Here is a 20,650-nt window from a genome sequence, read left to right as displayed (position 1 = left end):
TCTCAGACTCATAGATATATTCGCCGGCGTCCTGGCATAGGGGTAGCGCGTCTTCCTCGTGATCTGGGCGTCCCGGGTTCGAGTCCCGGTTTGGGCATGGTTGTTCTTCTGTTGTTCTATCTGTGAGATGTGTGAATGGGCCCTCCTGTAAAAAGGGGTTGTGCAAGCGAATGAGTGATGCGTGAGTAGCAAAGTTGTACTCTTGGCCCTAGTTGGCGCTGCTATAAAAAATAAGAGACGTTCCCCTCATTCTTAAATCGCTGTTTTCGTAACAGCGGGCTTGTCAGTGGCAAGTGCCATAAGAAACAAACAATAGATATATTCATATAAATTATATGAGCAGATATAACTATCTATTTCTCTTCTGTGCAATGGAGCATAAATTTACTCTCTCTGTGGATTAAAGATTACCTCTTTCGTACCCAATAACTTGCACTCCAAAACATATTTTTTTCCCCTTACTACCGTTGCGTCTTGACAGAACGGCTAAATACGTTACGGACCATCGCACAGTTGGTCATTAGAGACGATTATGACATAATGCTGCGAAAGACTGCTTTTATTGTAAAATGACAGTAAAGAAGTAATTACCAGACAATGAAATAGAAAGGGCAATGAGAGTATTCATTGTGCCATTTTTTTAAGAAGGAAAGTTACATTATTGCGGTTAACCTAAGTTCGAAATGAAAGAAACGCGTGTATTGAACCTGAGTTGACAGAAAACATTCAAAACATGTCTTTAAGTTAAAATGATTCCGGATGAGTACAAGATATTCTAACCAGATATCAGCATTCAGACTATGGTATTTCATTGTCTGAGTAACAGATGTTATCAAGGAGATTTTGTAACGATGCTATTGGTCATTGTGCATTCTGTGTTAATAAAGCTCATTGCTTCATTCTCCTACAGAATGTAGACAAAACTTTTGTCCCAAGTTAAATATCAATTGCTTTCACCACTTTCACATACACTAGTTTTTGCGATTACACCTTAAAATGATACATTTATCATAAAACTCTTAACATTCTGCTATTTGGATTGCAAGAAATAATTAGTAAAAGGATTGTATATAAGTAAATACATTAAAATTCATCCATAATAAAAACGTAAAATTGATTTCAAAAGCATTCATGATATTTCTTTTGAGAAGCGAAATGGGTATTTTGTCTCACTGACTTTTTGGCTGTATTTATGGCTATAAAATGTTATATCATAATATTAGGATTCCAACCATTCTATAAGGTTCAAAATTCTGAATCAATTACTATTTCGTGGCATTTTGACTTCTAAAATTCATTAGCTATTAGATTTGAAAGGTAATAGCTTTTTAAATATTAAATCAGCGTTACATATTTGAGTTAAATAAATTCTGAAAACAATTGCGCCACATACATTTCCTGTATCATGTTTTTATTAATTTAGCATAATGCTTTTCATAAATTTGGACCAAATTCGGGTGATTTTACATGGATAGAATAAGTTCATTGTTGTAGCGATGTGTCACCTCAGAAAATAAAATTAACGGTATTATTACACTTTTATTAATTCCCCCCCATCAATTTTGAATTATATATATTGTAATGTATTTTTTATAAATAGTTTGTAATGAATTTCTTTATAGACCAGAAATATTTTTTAAAAGCGAATTTAATCTTGTTGAGAAAATTCTTGGGAAAAATATATATAATTCTTTAAGAAATTTTCTCTATGATAACGATTATGCATAGGTAAAGATGTAACATAATTTCTCTCTTTCTAATTTATTAAGGCCTATTTTGAACCTCGCATGAACTTTAACTTCTGGAATTATGTTTCACTGTGATAGAGTTTTACCATATTTCTTTAAGAAAATTTTTGCTATGATAACAATTATCCATAGGTAAAGATGTAACATAATTTCTCTCCTGCTAATTTATTAAGGCCTGTTTTGAACCTCGCATGAACTTTAACTTCTGGAATTATGTTTCACTGTGATAGAGTTTTACCATATTTCTTTTCTTTCCAAGAAATAAAATTCACCAAAAAGGTTATTCTTTTAATTGTTCTTAGCCATATCATCCGAAAATGTACCGGTATTGCTACAACATAGATACTCTTCTGTATATTACTTACTGGTCCTTTTACAATTTTGGTCAACAAATTAAATTCTATGCTAAAAGTGATGTTGCTGTTCGCTGCAACGTTTAAATTTAATTAAAGTAAAACAAGCTGACAGTTTACATATCTTCCTTCAAAATATAAACAAATTGCATAAATAATATGCTTATTTTGGACTAGTAACATATGGTACTCTTTTTAAATAAAATTAAAAGTCATATTTAGATTAATTTAATTCTGAAGCAGTTGCGAAGCTTACATTAAATTCAAGGTAAAGTATAACTTTGACTCTGTTGACTTTTCAAATGGTTCATGAAATATGTTTGGTACCGTCAATGTATAAAAGTTGATATTCTATAAAATACTTCGACATCTTACAAGGCTCTGAAACCTGGCCAGCAACGTATGAAACGATTAACATTTCACAGATTATCAAGGCCTTCTATAGCATCTAAATGTCACCGGCAAGTTATAAAACCCATCTCAGATGCAAGAAAAACAGACTGTTTCAAAAAACATGGATGAAATTATAGTCGATGATGGATTAAACTAACATCAGATGATGTGCTTAAGGTAGAGATTTAAAGGAAATAATGTACATACATATACAAAGTGTCATAAAAATATTCATACCTTTTGTGGCCAAGCTTGTAAATGTGCACATTTTGTTTCTAAACTAATAAACTGCTTAAATAATAGCCTATCAGGATATTTTTTTTTTTATAATAGCACTTGTCCATAGAATGTCAAGGTATCATTTACAATGTCTCGGGAAGTGTAATTCTAATATTTCATTCTTTACCTAAATACCCGGCATTCTATTTCTATTCTGGAGAGGGGAGTGCCAGCTCAGGTGTCATCCTCGTCATCTGACCGTGGTTCAAAATGACGAGGTCCGTCCCAAAATAGCCCTAGTGTTGCTTCAAACGGGACGTTAATATAACTAAACCTAAACCTAAAACCTAAACCCGGCATTCTATTAAGTATATCTTGGTATTCGATAAAAATGGCGGTGTTTCATACATTTGTAACATATTCATCAAAATATCGACATAAATATTTCTTTTTTTTAAAAATCACTCAAGGTCTTAATCAGTTTCCTTTTATCATTGTTCTTCTAAGATTATTGTACAAGTTCTTTTACCTCGCATGCTTTGTTGACAAGCTCTACAAAATGCTGCACACAATGACTATATGTATTGCATTACGATTTTACTTAGATTTATAAATCAAATAACTTACTGCTTCCCACACAAACCTGTTTAAGGGCATAAATTAATGTAGAAATAGAATGTTTCTTACTCCGGCTGCATGCACTGGACCTTTCGGCAGGCCCGTCGTCCCCGACGTGAAACTGACCGAGATGGGATGATTGAAAGGAAGTTGCTCGAAAACGATGTCCGGAACTTCTCCATTGCTTGATTTTCCGCTTTCCAGAAAAGACACCAGGAAACAGCTGTAAATGAAACGAATTTTCGAAGGATTGAAATAAATATGGACAGTGATAAGAAATACTTTGGTTGAACTAAATAATACGGTACAGAATATTCACCAATCTCTGCTAAGTTGCCCCAAGCACTTATCAAATATCTCGCCACTCGAAAGCTTGCAGAATTTCAACTAAAGAATGTAGTTAGGTTACCATATTTGGCGATTTATCCTCCTTAAAAATAATAGTTTGGCGATTATACCATGTGCTTTAGTTTAGCTGAAACTATTTTTCTTTTATAAAATGGGCTGTGAATGATCTGGATTATTAACAATTTAAGACTCACCGCTTCTATGTCAAATGGTTGGATTTCCATGTTAAATTGTGGCGGCATATCTTAAAATACCATCCGTGTAGAAAGTGCCAAATCAGATGAATTCGGTGACAAGTAATGCTTAGAAGGAAGTTTAAAACGTGGTAGGGCATTTCAAAATTAGTAATATTGTAATGTTTATTTACTCTTTTGATGAAAATAATTCTTTCTACCGTTTTAATAAATAATATTGAGTGCGATTCATTAATTAACCAAAGTGCCGAAGTTCGATTCGACTGATCATAGAGTCAGGCTTACAAAGGGATATAATTAACAGATTATTTTTAAAAAATGCGGAAGTTTCAATATTGTTTGATATTGATAGATAATTATATTAATTTCATAAATATAATTATCACCACAATATCTATAATTTTGACTTATGGCAAAAATCAGACTTGATCAGTGTGGCACCGAATCAGGCTCTATAAATCACGTGTTCAGAGCCTATGCACTATGGCGAGAACACAAATTCAGATGGACAAGAAATTGGATGTCTCTCTTAAACACTTAAAAATTACAGACATTAAATCTTCTACTAACGATATTTTGTCAAAGTTCTTGTCTTTAGTTCTTTCCTAATGTAAAAACAATATACATTCTCTCTATAGGGTCCTTTGTTGTTTGCAATTGTCTAATATCATCAAGTGTCGCTTGTTCCTTCGTTCTAGGGTGGGGTTACTCTTCTGCGGTCCCCTCAATTTTCAAATATGGCCCCTGGTTAGGTCGGGGTATATCTTGCATATTAGTCATTTAACGGCCCCCCAAAAAATCAATAATTTGGGTGAACAAACTGCTCGCTAAAGACGGCTAGTTTAATATGATGTCATTATCAATCTTAAAACTAAGAAAAACCATTTATCCACATGAAATATATCGATTTTCTGTTTTAATTTATTTCCTACATAACCAAGTGGTTTATTAATTTATTTTTGCTTTGAAGTGGTTTATCGAATGTATATTTTTTTCTAGTAATTGCGATCATCGTCAATTTTTTCCCTCTAAATGATTTAATGGGAATGTTATTTTTTTTTAATCTAGCTCCACAAAACATTTCATACATAATTTTTTAAAAAAGAAATTGCACTGAAAAGTTTCCAAAATAAAGAAATTAGATTAGTAATAATAAAAAAGTCTGCCTGCATAACATTGAAAGGTCATTGCTCAAAGTGGCAGCAATAGCATCAAAATAATTAGTCTCTTTTAAGATTAAAAACAAAACAGAATCTTGAAACACTAGGAAAATACTCTTTCTTATCATCCAAGTTCAAGGCAACTTCTAATTTGCATTTTTCCAAGGTCAGTTTTGTTAGCGTATCTGTTACCAGCTTGGTTACAGTTTTCAGATAAAGTGGCAATTAAGTGTTAATCCTCTTAGAGTCAGCATAGATTTTTTTGTTTTTCATGTTTAGTACAAAACAGGATTAGTTTTATTTATTTGTATACTTTCTTAAGATTTCATGGTAAAATGCTCTGGAGATTTCAAAATTTAGATTGTAACACTGATATGTAACCACTGACCTTCTCTCACACGTAACGAAAATCCAATCTGACAGAGACTGCGTCAATTGCGCATGCGCGCAAAGAGCGGTGACTTCTGCGATTGAAAAGCTCGAACCATAGAGAGTTTAAGTAGAGCTGTGTTAGCGAGAAGCAGATTAGAGCACATAATCCCAATTAAAACATAATATTTATCAATATTAAGAAAAAAATATATACACTTAACCCTTTGTGTGTAGTTTTGGTTTTTTTTATTATTTTAGATTTAAATGGTTTCTGTATACTTAGAGTTTTGGGTTGATTGATCAGATTGAAGATCAGATTTTCTTTTCGGATTTTAAGGGGGAAAAATAGAACAAAGTAGCAGCATCAAAATGAGCATGCAATTGCATATAACTAACATACTTAATTAGTAAGAATAATGATTACCTGTTTGGAATATGTGATATATCTCTCGCTAATGTTTCGCTGACTGTTGGTACAATAATAATTCTTTCCAGTGAAGGGCAGTCTGTCAAAAAATATTCAAACTGATATTAAGTATAATGATAAAACTGATTAGCATAAAATACACTTGCGTGTCGAATATTCTGTTATATAAATTTTGACCAGATTAAAATTTGAATACTACGATAAATATAATAGATTATTCTAAGGAAATTGAGGCTAAAATGATTTTATTTTTTATTGAAAACTTAACTGAAAAAGGAAATTAAATCTCCAAAATATATAAAATATGTTTATAGCAATATTGCCATTTTAAGAAAAGAAAAAGAATAATGAAATTTTGTAAAGAAATATAAATAATAAGGTATTTAACCAATATGTACAAATCTATAATTGTTGAAGACGCCAAAGTGACATATCAAAATAATTAACAAATAGATAAGAGATAACGTTTTACTTTTTTAATCGTAAAGTTTGTTAACTATAGGTACAATATTCGGATATGGACATTATTGTTTTAGTATTTTTTATAACTAATGTATGAGAAAAAATTTCGTAAAGTATAGAAATTGCAAAAATTCTAAATATATAATAATAATACTCGGAAAAAAGGCACATTTTCCAGCTGCAATGATTTTTTTAAACTCTCTTAAAATTTTTTTCATTCATTTGAATTAAAAATATACTCACTTTCAGCGATGAAGGGTAAATTATCGAAAACATTGTATTCTTCCCCATTATCCAGAAATCTGTCCACTGCAATTAAAAATTTAGCTTCGAGTTTGCTGACAATGTTCGTGGCAGCCTATAATGTAAGGGAACGTATAAATAGATACAGAGAAAGTTAGAAATAATTATTATTAACTGTCAATGACTCGTCCTAAAAAGTTTTATAATTTATTTAATATCGATATTTCTCGATTAATTACTAAATATTATTAATATATAAAATAAATGAAGGGTAAATTATCGAAAACATTATACTCTTCTCCATTATCCAGAAATCTGTCCACTGCAATTAAAAATTTAGCTTCGAGTTTGCTGACAATGTTCGTGGCAGCCTATAATGTAAGGGAACATATAAATAGATACAGAGAAAGTTGGAAATAATTATTATTAACTGTCAATGACTTGTCATAAAAAGTTTTATAATTTATTTAATATCGATATTTCTCGATTAATTACTAAATATTTTTTCGATAACAATATATACTACCAATATTAAAATCTTGATGATGTTTAGAATCATCTACATTAATAAAATGTCTGCTACTTTAGAGCTTTTAGAGCTTTATTTGATACTTTCTAGTACCCAATGAGTCATAGCATGAGGGTACGGAGGAATATGAATTTAAAGGTAAATGATATAGATTCTACTCTCAAGTTGTATATATATATATATATATATATATATATATATATATATATATATATATATATATATATATATGAACATTCAGATATACATATGAAGCAGAAGAAATTAGACGGACAGATGAAAGGAAAGCAAATTAAAGACAACCAAGAGAGTGACACAAACAAATACAAATAAGTTTATGGAATGTAGACAGGGAACAAGAACGAGAAATGCAGATTTGAGGTGAATGTTTCGAAAAAAACTTATAGAGGATGACAAGAAATATAATAAAGGAGTTCAGACTGAAAGAAAAAGATTAACCAAGAGAAAGTAATTTCCCTTAAATCTTATGCAATAGAATGTGAGAGCTTAAACTAGGCCGGGATAGTCTGGTTGGCAAAGCGTTGAATGCTCGTCCCATAGGTTGCGAGTTCGAGCCCCGCCGGAAGAAGATTCCCCGGCACTTATAAATCCGTCGCGGTCACGAAGTCCTCCATGTCGAGAGTAATACCACTAGGGGTACTGGATCAGGGGTGATCGTTCTCTGATTCAAGTCTAAATTACGATATGTGGATGATTGAATGAAATGCGTGAATAAAGTCCGCCCCGGAAAAAGGTTAGCGACAATCTGTTGTCAAGTCGTACCTTAGCCCTAGTTGGCTCCACGATAAAAACAAGAGGCTCTCCCCATTAGGTTGAAATCGGCTGTCTTCGAACAGCGGGATTGTCCGTGACAAGTGCCATAAGAAACAACAGCAGACCTTTTGAAAGTATTGCGGGTATAAGCTCGTTGTTGATTATTTGTTCAATTTTCGAAGGAAAATAGAATTAGAGATTCACTGGGCATGTGTTACAATAACCGAAAAATGGGATTTCATCTTTCTACAGACCTACATAAACATGTGAAAACTTGGTTGATTTAGGGTGCCCCTCCCCCCATTTATTCATGGATTCAATGACGTCAATCCGTCAAAGTGAAAAATCAAGATGGCTGATAAATGTTTTATAATAATGTTATCCACTTTCGTTAATGACTTGGCATTGTTTTCATCCTTTGCGAGATGAAGGTGCACCCTAAATTAGATTTCAACCGAAGGCAGTTAATTGCTTTTACTAATTTAGAAAGTTCCTTTCACTGAGAAGGGATTTAAAGGAGATACATTTGTTGAACAAAATTATAGAAAGTATTTTTAATAAAGAAAATAGAGAGACATACGAAAAATTTGGTTTCTGAGTAGAACCGGTCTATGAGCTAGTTCGTTATAAGTGATTCCTCATAAGTTTTATTTTAAGCCTACTTTCGGTAGGAAAGTGAGAATTGTCACAAGGGATATTTTAAACTAAGAATGATCTGATTTAAAATGCTTATTTACTCTTTCTCCATAGAATGGCTGAGGTCCGCCCCAAATGGCTCCAATGCTTGTCGTGGCTAGAAAAGCAAAAATTGCTTCTTTTCTATTTGACATGTAACCTACAAGTAAGAAAAAAAAAGCTATAGTATTCATTTTTGTAGCCGATTCATTTTTGTCCCAAAGTAATATTAAACAAATATTTATTCATTATTTTCAACGTTCTTAGAACCCCAAGAGAAGAATAAATGTGTTATAATGAAATAGATACCCAAATAAAAGAAAACTATATAAAACGTACATTAAATTTGAAAAAAAAATCATATCAACTCATTAAAATAATTGTTGTATGAACTTCTGTGAAGAACACAAGTCTTATTAACTTATTCATAATGTATTAAATTAATATATTATTCTTAATTTAATTAGATTTTTATTTTATCTTTAATATTTCTTGTCTGAAATTTTTGGAAAAAGAGTTGAAATGTTTTGCACATAATTTTTGTTGATATATATTTTCCACACATAAGAAAGCTGATCTAAACATGCAGATACGGCCACAAATTTTAATGTATTAAAATAATTAAGCAATATCATGTAACAAAAAGCGAAAAAGTTTGCTTTTTAATTCAAAATCTTATTTAAGTATATTAAAATTTTGATTCCTCTTTTCTTTGGTAATTTTTTTGATAAATTTGATTGATTTCTCTTAATATCTAGTGCATGGTCTTGCTAGAATTGTATAAATTAATTTGACTACAATGGTACAGTTCCTCGCGAATTTTATTTTTATTTGAAAATTCTTCTAACTTACAAGCTACTCGGTCTCCTTTCTGCAATCCATGCTTCCTAAAAGCAGCAGCGTATAATTTCACTTCTTGGAACATTTCAGCGAATGTTACCTTTTCAATATTGCCATCCTCATCTGCAAAATAATTACGTCAATAAAAAGATTTTCTAAATACCATACAAAGATTTCCATAAGAAAACTATACTATACATAAAAATCCAAGAAAATTTACTTAGCACTTTGATTCTTATATTAATTTTATATTTTGATTTGCATGCATAAGACGAGGGACTAAGTTCTTGACAGTAATTTATTGTTTTTTAAAAAAGGAAACCAACAAAGAAGAAATATCTTCTTAGAAAAAATCTCCATCTCTATCGATAACATTAAATCATCTTTCTTTCTATTTTTAGAAAATTTATTAGAAAAAATCAGGTATATTCAAATTGGGGAAATTGAGGTCGCCAATTTTCAGTTTCTATTCAGAAGTGCTCAGTTTGCTCAAGTGATTCAGTAGAAGCAGGGATAAGTAAACTGAAAAGAATCATCACTCGAAGTAAGGCCAAGAAAACATGGAAGTTGGCTCCAAAATCCTTACCCAGTGGCTGAATTTTTGTAGTTTCAACGATATGCGACATAATGCTATCTCAGAGAAAAAGAATATTCTTTTAATTAATGAGAAATGCACCTTCATGATACAAAATTTCATAACCTTTACCCAAATAGCTTCGCCCATTATACTTTGAATGGACTGCCAACCACCGGGAAGAAAATATTAGAAGATTATTTCATGGAAATCTCACCAAATAGGCATTAAGGTTTTGTTGTGGGTCATTAGCTGCCTGACGGCAGTTTTTCCCCCACACTTTTCAAACGTTGGTTGGATTGTCAAAGGGAAAGTCCATAGCAGGATCCATCATGCGATTTAGAAATGGATCATCTTCCTGCCTTTCCAGCAGTGATTGCAATCATCCATCAAACTGGTTTACTGATGTGAAAACCCATTAATTGTGAAGTTTTCGATATTCGAGTGCAATCAAATGTTTCCGCACACCTGTAAGATCATCCAAAGGTTATCGGAGAGCTCCTAAATTGAAATCGATGGTTGATTCCAGATTAATCGAAACTTTTCTTCTCCGTTTATTTCACTTAATTTTACAACACTTGTCTGCTTCCTCTCCATTATTGCATCCTTATGATTTTCAGGTTAGGGATTAACAGGATTTAAAAAAAAAAGTGTGATGATATTTACTTTTTATTCATTTTTTTTTCGTGTAGAAAATTTAAACGGAGTTTTTTTTTTCAGAATATTTTTTTACTCATTGATCAAACAGCATTTTTGATTTTGAAGTATACTTCAACCTAATGTAAAGTTTAAATAATAAATGTAGTAGCACTTTTTAAATTTTATTTTTATAAGTTAACAATCATACATATATATTAAACAATCTCTACAACATTTTCTTTTTGTTTACTTCCTGATAATGGGTTAAAATATTCGAAAATTGCAATTAATGTCCTTTAATTTTTTGATATTTAGTTATGGAAGGAAAATTGCCTATCACTATTTAATTAGAAGATTTGCCCCTTCTAGATGAGCTGCTATCCTTTTAACACTATCACAGACCTTATTATTATTGATTAATTATTGAAATTTCTTGTAGAAAACATGTATATTGGCAGAGTACTTAGAAATAATAATAAACAATTATTATTTGCTGTACAATTTATGCGTAAGCACACAATAACATTAATCGTCTTGTTTCTTTGTAATGGGATCTTTTCTACCCATAATCTTCACGAATGCTCAAATCCAAATTACTTATTAAAATTTGATTGAACCAAATTGTTATGCACCAATAGAAAAAACAACGAACTACTGAATAACAATAAAAATACCGAAAGAAATTATTAAAAATAACCATCAATTCGGTCCATGAAAAAATGACATGATGTCAGTATAAATAATAAATAATAAAATTTATTAATGCTTAAGTTCATTAGCAAACCCGATAAATCGATTGATTTATATACAGGAAACTATATCTCTGTTGCTAGATGCTAAAACAGAGATAATTTCGAATCTGATAATGATGCAGGCTATAAGAGCGGGAAGGGGATTTTTCATAGTTTTTGGGAGGCTATATATATATTGATAATAGCTGCCTTTCCGATTAGTTCGTTCATCTTGATTATTAGCTTTCTTGTCTGTTAAACTATTTAAATGGAGAACATTTACTAAAATTTCACCTTGTTAATTGATAACCACACTGGTTATTCCGTCCCGCCTAATAAAAGCATTCGTATTAAGTCTGATTGACCGGACCGCCGCGAAAGCAACTTTGGTGTGAACCATGGTTGAGTCCTAAGAGCCATGACCGGCCACGTTACTACCCTTCCAGTAGGAAGCGCGTTCCGTCATCGATAGGAGATATCTGACCCTCACCATTTCTGCACCCACCAGAGCGTTATTTGATAAAACTGTAAAATATAAATTTAATAAAATCTGTCTTCTAAAATTTATGAAATTTTAGAAGTTTATTTATTACAAAATACGTTGCTCAGATTTTATTGAACTATTACATCATTTTTTATACAAATTCTCATAATTACCATTCCAACAACTTACCTAAGTATATCAGAGCTTCTCTGTTGTCCCTTATCCTCAGAATATTTTCAGCGTAATTGAATGCCATTCCTGTAAACCATTCGTTGTCTAAAAATCCTGGACCAGTCTTCACGAAAACCTATAAAAAAACATTAGTTTAAAATAAGTATGATATATTCGATGTTTTGTGTCATTCAATATGTATTCTTTTGATAAATTTTTACTTTACGTTTTTTTTTATTTATTATTTTCATTCACAATTTTTTTCAGCATAAGTTGGGAATTTTCATTGCTTCTTGTCAGAATAAAGTCATGACTGAATAGGAAATAAATTCATTTGAATAAAGCAGAATAGTGTCCTGAAAGTAAGCAAACACTTCGAAGCAACGTGTTTTTTTTTTCTTGCTCGTTTAGGTAGTACAGAGAAATTACAGTAATTGTCAAAATATTCGAACCCCAGATTGTGACGAATCTCCGTGTTTTAGCCCCCCCCCCCAGAGTTTAAAAAGACATTTTTGGAAAACGTCCATCCGTCTGTTTATCTGTCTGTTACAAAGATAACTCAAAACCGCTTTCAGTTAGACGAAATTTGGTATACGGTCTTTATACCAAATTCGCAGATCAGATTTCTTTTAAATTTTGAGTAATATCTATTCGGAGGAAGTCCGTCTGTCCGATTGTTCGAATATAATTTTAGCCAATAATTACAAAACGAAGAGATCTATGTATATGAAATTTGGTACACAGATTTATCATCTATAGAATGGACATCTGTCAAAAGTTGGGACCAGTCCAACTAAGAGTTGACTCTTTGTCGGTTTGTACTTTCAGGAACACGCAAACGTGATAACTCAAAGATTATATATACTTAAATATATCAAATTTGGTATGGGATTTTATGACTAAAGGCGCATTTTTGTGCCAAATCTTTGTTTCAATCGATTGAGAAAAACTCTAAAACACAAATTTGATTCATAGATACTATTAACCGCATGCCAATCGCCAAATAACTTGCCAAGGATTGCATGATAGATTCAGTAATAGTACTCTATATTTATGCCAAAGGTTAATATTTCGTAACTATTTTATGAAAATGCCATACGCCTTCTGGGATAATAGCTTTATTATAGAATATGCCAGAAAGTTTTGGAGAGATCACTCCTGTTGGTTACTTATAATAAAGCTCAATGTGTGTGTGTGTGTGTTGGCGCTCTACAGGCCAGACCGTTTGATCTACAGCTACCAAATTTGGTACATATATACCTTGGAGGTCGGGAAAGTGCACCTGAGGTCATTTTTTTGAATTTTTAATTAGAATTTTAATTTTTAATTAAAAACTAACTTTCCCGCCAAAAAATCTTTTCATTTTCTCCACCGCCAAATGAGTAAGGCTTCAGTTTTTTTACCACGCTAATCAGGCTAGGCTTAAAATTTTTCGGCCGATTATTTCAAACGATTCTGTTTATTTTCTTAATGTTTGATGCATTTAAAATTAAACATTGTTAATGAATCGATCTTTCAGATTCATTCTTAAGTACTTTTGAATTAAAATGAAACAGAATAAAGGAAATTAAAAATGTCTAATCTGCATAGCGTTACCCCAACTGGCGTAGAAAAATTCACGCATTTGCGTTACCGTAACTGTCGTTGAAAATTCACGCATGCGCATTGTGTTCTGATTGTTGACAAAAATTTTCAACGGATGTTGACTTGACTTAAATTAATTTTAGGTTAGTTGTGTGCTTTTGTAATTAAATTGTATTTATGTTAGTTATATATTTATTTGTATATGCTTATAGTTTTAAGTACATCGGTTTTTAAGTAGTTTTTTTAACCTGTTTTCGACCGATTATTTTTAACGATTATGTTTATTTTCTGAGTGTTTGATGCATTTAAAATTAAACATTGTTAATTAATCGATCTGCTCATGATGAATCTGAAAAAAATGTATTGACAAATTCTTGAGATATTACATAAATTAAAAAAGATATTCTTTAGTGCCCATCAGTTTTAAACGCTCAGTGACTCTGTTTTAAGTAATCATATTAAAAAAAATGCTTTGTTTTAGTAAAAAATATTATTATATTAATTGCAGATTAATCATTTCCACTTTAATTTAAAGCATAAATTCTACAGGAGCTAACAGAAAATGAGAGAGATACATATTACGTTATGGCTGAAGGCTTTTATAATATTATGAGTGAATTATATGACTATCAAAATTTGAAGTTTTAAAATATTTTGATGAAGAAGCTATTAAAGTAGAAATTACATAAAATATTTAATTATTAAAATTTTGACGAAGCATTAAGATTGGCGAACCAGCTGGTCGACAAAGGCGGATAGTATAAAATAAATTCAAAATTCAGAAAGGCGATTTCTGAATATGAATATCACCTACAACTTCATGGTTTTGTACGTGCAAATGTCTCAGAAATAAGCAAATTATTAAAGGGGCATTGTTATCGATATTCATGTCTATTTTGAGGAGATAGACATGACAATATATATATATATATATATATATATATATATATATATATATATATATATATATATATATATATATATATATATATATCACGTAACAACAGATGATGAACGTTCGTGTGTTCCATTTTTATACTAGTACGAACGATATAGACCAATAAAAACATAACAAAAAATTAAAGAACAAATAAATGAAATTGGAAAATGATATTTTATTTCTATATTTATGCTTTGGGATTTTAAAAGCTAAATATTTTAATCCTTGAATACTTAATGGTGACATGTACAAAGATATTTTATTTACCTCATCGTGGGGCTTTGAAGCAACCAATCCTAAGTAGTTCCATGCTTCTTCCCAATAGTTGGAGAAATTCGTTACACTCCATTCATGTAAATCCCGATAGGATTCTGAAAACCAAGAAACAAAACACAATATTTTATTTTACTGTAAAATAGCTATAATAAATCTAATGTCTATAATAAAATGATTGTATATCAGAAAAAGAAGAAATGGGTTACTTATTCGATGACATAACGTAATATATTCAATTATTAAAATTTAATGGAAAAGGATATAAATTTGGCAGAAGAAGCCTTTGATGTGATGTCACGATTGCAGGGAATACATAACTCGTCATGTCATTTAAAACACGCATCCTCATAATTTAATATTGGCGGACTTGTCATTAATGCATCAAGCTTTTTTCCTCGACTATCTTTAAGACACGCCATCAACTTTCAGTGAGTCTCATCTCACACCGGACTGAATAGCAATGGACTAGCTGGTGTCTCGGCTAAAACTGTTTCTGCTGAAACCATGCACTGAGACTTATTCTGAAATCTCTTCCATTGAAAAATAGAAATAAATAAGTTTTGGAAAACTCCACTCAACAATGCATGATGCTTCGGCAAATGCCCTGAAGGATCTCTACAAATCAATAGCGCACTTACCAGAAAATAAGTCACATTTACTAGTAAGAACATCAATGGCTGATTTTCCAGCGGAATTGGAAGTTTCTTTTCGGAATTCTGTTGGTGTAAAGATGATCAGGCATTCCCTTCCAACATCTTTTTTTTATTGTTTGGATTTTATTAAAATTTTTAAAGGTTTTTTGAATTCATAGATAGATTATTAATAAAAACAACAGAACATCGGCGTTAAAAATAATACAAATAAAATCTTCATTCTTATGAGATTCGAAGCGAATTAATTTATTTATCGATTGATTAGATATTTTTACGCTTTTACGATTTTTGTCTCGTCGTGATATTTTTGATGAAAATTATTTTTTACACTTTAATTCATCACTAAAGGCTTTAAAAATTACATTTAAAAAACTTTTCCTGTTTTTAATAATCATTTTCTTTTATCTATATTAAAAGTATCTAATTATTTATATTTTATTCAGTAACTAGAAAAAAGTATACAGTAAATAAATTTTTATAACAAATTTTACTTATTCTCTTTATAAAATTTACATCCATTTTTTATACGACTGATAACTAACTATTCGTTACTTACCAAAGCGTAAACCATATTTTTCTTCAATGATCTTCTTGAATTTTTCCAGCTCTGTGTTGGGTATTTTTTTGTTCCAAACTAAATAATCATTATCTTCTTTTCCCTTTTTAAGATTCTTTGCCGAATCTAGGATAAGAAAATTAGAATTAGTTCGTTTTGCAAAGTAATTTAAAATAAACACATTATAGGACTGATAAATATTTACATGCAACATATTCTATGAGATAAAGCATAATTTGCATTTATTACATTTAGAGCTTTAATACAAAATATTTATAAATAATTAATAATTTAATAAGTTCTTTAAAATCTTAAAATAGATTTTTAAACAATTTATATTAATGCATGCATTATTTCAAAACGTTTTATTGTTGTAAATTGAGCTACCGGAAATTTATTATTTTTTTATGGTGAAGTTGACAACGCATACTTTATAAGCAATGTTACTGAAGCAGAAATCAATGGTGTTCATGTAATTCCAAATCAGTACCTTAGAAATTTCATTAAAAATTAATTAGAAAATATGGCGTTATGCGAATTATTGTATGATTATGTAATTACAATTACATAATCATATGTACCTTATGTAATTATTGTATGAGAATACAGTATTTCATTATTTTGAGAACTTAATTTGAGTTATCAATGAATGAATTGTATAATTTCATTTAATTTTGATTGATAATTGAGGCCCCATCTGGCAATGAATGTGAAAAATTTGATTGTAATATTACGTAGTAATTATAATAATGAATTATAAATACATGATTCCACAACATTTGTAATAAATAATGCTGTATTAACGAATATACTTTAAATAAAAGAAGGAAAATAATTCAAATAAGAAACTTATTTTATGATAAATTAATAAAAATATTTTTAAACTATTATTTTTATTGAATTTTTTTAGTAAACTTTTATTCAATCTCATTAAGGTTTTCTAAAAAGAAATTTTTAAAAATTGAGTTTTGATTTATTTCTAGAAGTTTTACAGTTCTGGATAACAATGCAGTGTTTTAATAATTTCAATGAATTACACTCCCGTTTATTGCAAATTTCAGAAGATTCCATTATACTGAATAAGATTCCATAATTATAATAATAGTTTATGAAATTATCGATCAGAAAGAGCAAAATGTTAAAAATTATAATGTTTTTAAAACAGTCTTTTTTGCTGCTGCATTTGAAGATGCTTTTTGTTAAAGTAATAAAATAAGAAATTAAGACACAAAAATATGCAAGGTAAAAAACTCTGAGCTTGCATTAAGTGGAAAATATATTATGAATGCAATTAAAATTTACTTAGAATACTTGCACCAATGACTTTTAAAATTTATATTTTGTTTCCTAGATTTTAAAACAAATCAATATTTTATTTAAATCCACTAATAGAAGAGAAAATTTTAAAAAACCTATTTTTGGTTTACTATAGAAATCCAATGATGAGTTCTTGAGGAATATACTACCAACAGAAAGGTTTAATAACAATAAATTAGATCAGAAATGATATTTTGACTATCGCATTTCACTTTAAAATAATTAATTATTTATCTCTATTGATTTTAGATATGTTTATAAATCAATGTAGTTCATATAAAAAGATTGTCAATTTTTACCTTTCATTCCTTCGCAGCCTACTTCTTCTATTTTAGTATGGCTATAAGCAGTAACGGGCATGTTTGGAGTTAGAGTGAATCGGAAACGAGATGTGGTAGCACCTGAATCAGTGACTGATTTGCAACTGATAAAAACTTTATATTCATAAAATAGGAAACTATGATATCGAAAACGTGACAAAACAAGACTATCACCAAGGTTTTTCGACAAGTTTAAGGTTAATCGAGAAAGTACTCATAAGTTGCATCTAGATGAAGCAAGCGTTGAACCGTTTCTTTTGTTCTGCATCGCTGAATTTTCTTCAAAACATTGAGAGGTAAATATCTTTGTTGATGTTTTTCACTTTTATATGCTGGCATAAATACACGCTATCATGGTCAGGCGTATATTTAAAATGAATAAAGAAGTAATTTCAAGAATAAGAGCCAATATTCGATCATTAAATTGTGAAGGAAAATTTTTTGATAATCATCTTCGTGGAAATTGAGCAAAAAACAGCAATGGTTATAAGAAACCTCAGGGATTAAATGGACTGCCGCCATTCTTCGATATTATGTATATTTTCCATTTGAAAAATAGACTTGTCTACAATTCAAGACAGATATTAAATTTTTTTTTTGAAAAAAAACTTAAGAAAACGCATACAAAAGAATGCAAAGATTCATCAATTTAAGTAAGTGTTTCAGAAAAACATGAGAAGACATTTTCGATGACATTTCTATACTAATATTTAGAATGATATAATTATTTAAATAATATAGAGTGTATCCAAAGATACTGGTACATTTTACAATTAAATATGAAATTAATTACTAGGTATAGAAAAGTGTGATACGCACTAAACGTTTCCTCATCGGGAAAAAATTATTTTTTTTAACACAGATTAGAATTTTTCACATAGACATGCTGTATACATCTATATCTATATCTATATAATGAAGCTCAATGTTTGTGTGTTTTGGAGCTCTACAGGTGACTCCATTTGACCTACAGCTACCAAATTTGTCACATGTGTACCTTGGATGTCGGAAATGTGCACCTCGGACCGATTTTTTTGAATTTTTAATTACAATTTTAATTAATAACAAATTAATTCAAATTTCGCGTTTTTTCGTGATTACTTCCAAGAAAGTTATCGCACAAAAACTATTATTTCATCAATTTAAAGATTAAAACAGTATCTTTTTAATGGTATCAATGTTTTGACCTAGAAAGTAAGTTTTTATTTTTAATGAATTTTTAAAAATATTTTAACTATATTTTTCAACAGTTTATCTTCCAAAAAATAAAAATAAAATTTAATCTGCACGGGCGCGTTACGCATTCATGGGAAAAAAATTAGCTTTTATCAAAGAGTTGCCCTCACATTGACAAAAATTCAAATTAAAAAATAATTTAATTATTGCTGCAAACCTAGAAAAGTGTAATTTTCAGAACGTGTATGTATGAAATAAAATAAATAAAAAATATATTTTAGAAAAAATATATTTTAGAAAAAATATATTTTAGAAAAAATATATTTTAGAAAAAATATATACAAGACAAGGTTTTCTGTGACATTTTTACAATATCTATATCATAAATTCAACAAATTAACTTTATTTAAAGGAAACATTATTTCCTTTAAATATATATATAATATATAGCCTTTCAATTCTGTGTCCAGCAGCTAATTTATAAACTTTCAATAATAGAAATACATTTATTAAAACGACCTAAATGAAGTAAATAATTATATTTTATGTAACTTGAGTCAATAAATGCTCTGATAAATAACGAATGTTTAGCTTTTATCTAGATCCTCTGCTCTGTGAGTCATATTTAAAAAAAAAAATTCTTGTGACATTCTTTAAAATAAAAAGAGTTGCACTTCAATCAATTTAATCAGTTACTAAAACTGATTCGTTAAAATTTGAACATCACTATTCAATAAAAATGGACGATTTAGTCCATATCTTCGACCGTTTCAAAGATGGAAACCCGATCAGCAACCAGGGATTATGAAAATATTGATTGTTCTAAACTATTTTTCAAATCGATCTGATTTGACATTAGATGATATAAATGTTCATTTATTGATTAAGTTAAAGTTTCAAGAATATTCCGCAGAATATAATTCCTTGGGACCAAAGGATTGTCTAAAATTTAGGCTTCATAACTTTTTGAAGTGCATTTATAGACCGAAACAAAATAAAATATTGCTATTCACTTCATTTAAATCCTTTGAAAGTAAAACTAAAAACTGAATTTTATGATTAACCTGAGAAATTTTTGTTGAATAATGCTTGAGATATTACATAAATTATGAAGTTTATTCTGTAGTACTCATAAGATTTAAATGATGTACGACTCTTTTTTCAGCACTCATATTTAAAAAAAATGTTTGCAGGACATGACAGATAATTATATATATATATATATATATATATATATATATATATATATATATATATATATATATATATATATATTATGACTTCAGGCCTTTATAATAGTATTAATGACCTTTATAATATTATATATGATTATCAAATTTTAAATCTTAACAATGTTTTAATGAAGGAGCTGTTAAAAGATAAGTTAAATAAAATATTTAATTAAAAGTCTAAATGAGCATGTTGCGAATTGGTAACAGCGAGGATAGAACCTGCGGTTCGCAGCCCAGTATCATGACCACAATACAAAAGCAATCGCTCGTGGAGCGTAGCTTTAACTGGCTTATAAGCTTTCGCCACAAGTATTAAAATTTGCGATCTGGCTAGTCACCAAAGGCGGCTAGTTAAAAATATAAAAATCCACAAGGAAAACATTGCCAGAGAATTTGTTTTATCATAAGAAGAGATTAAATAATTATCTTAACACATTTCAATGTGTACGCCTTTCATAACAGTAACCGCATCCAGATTTACTGAATTTCAATCCCGTGTCTCGCTAGCATTGATTTTAGAAAAGACTACATTGTATGCGAAATTTATGAATAATAAAAAATCCTTAAAAGTTTATATGCAAATAAAGCGTGAAAAGGAAACCGCTTTAAGAGGATTTTATTACTTTTTTGCTGCTTTTGAGG

At 29.8% G+C, this 20,650-nt stretch overlaps 1 protein-coding gene across 1 annotated transcript in view; it reads right to left on the bottom strand.

The window, feature by feature from the left end:
* LOC129971486 (acetoacetyl-CoA synthetase-like) overlaps positions 1-17,684 on the bottom strand; it is a 34,743-nt gene extending 17,059 nt beyond the window's left edge. The window contains exons 1-9 of the mRNA XM_056085304.1: positions 17,580-17,684; positions 15,964-16,089; positions 14,746-14,849; positions 11,973-12,090; positions 9,368-9,478; positions 8,578-8,675; positions 6,538-6,652; positions 5,830-5,911; positions 3,401-3,554 (exon numbers count right to left, since the gene is read on the bottom strand). Coding sequence (XP_055941279.1) covers positions 3,401-3,554; positions 5,830-5,911; positions 6,538-6,652; positions 8,578-8,675; positions 9,368-9,478; positions 11,973-12,090; positions 14,746-14,849; positions 15,964-16,089; positions 17,580-17,640 — 969 coding nt within the window. The 5' untranslated portion in view covers positions 17,641-17,684. The remainder of the gene's footprint in view (positions 1-3,400; positions 3,555-5,829; positions 5,912-6,537; positions 6,653-8,577; positions 8,676-9,367; positions 9,479-11,972; positions 12,091-14,745; positions 14,850-15,963; positions 16,090-17,579) is intronic.
* Between the last annotated feature and the right edge of the window lie 2,966 nt (positions 17,685-20,650).

This window comes from Argiope bruennichi, chromosome 6 (genome assembly GCF_947563725.1).
Source record: "Argiope bruennichi chromosome 6, qqArgBrue1.1, whole genome shotgun sequence".
Taxonomy (NCBI): domain Eukaryota; kingdom Metazoa; phylum Arthropoda; class Arachnida; order Araneae; family Araneidae; genus Argiope; species Argiope bruennichi.
Note: the sequence above shows the minus strand (reverse complement) of the source record. Positions and strands in the feature narration are given on the sequence as shown.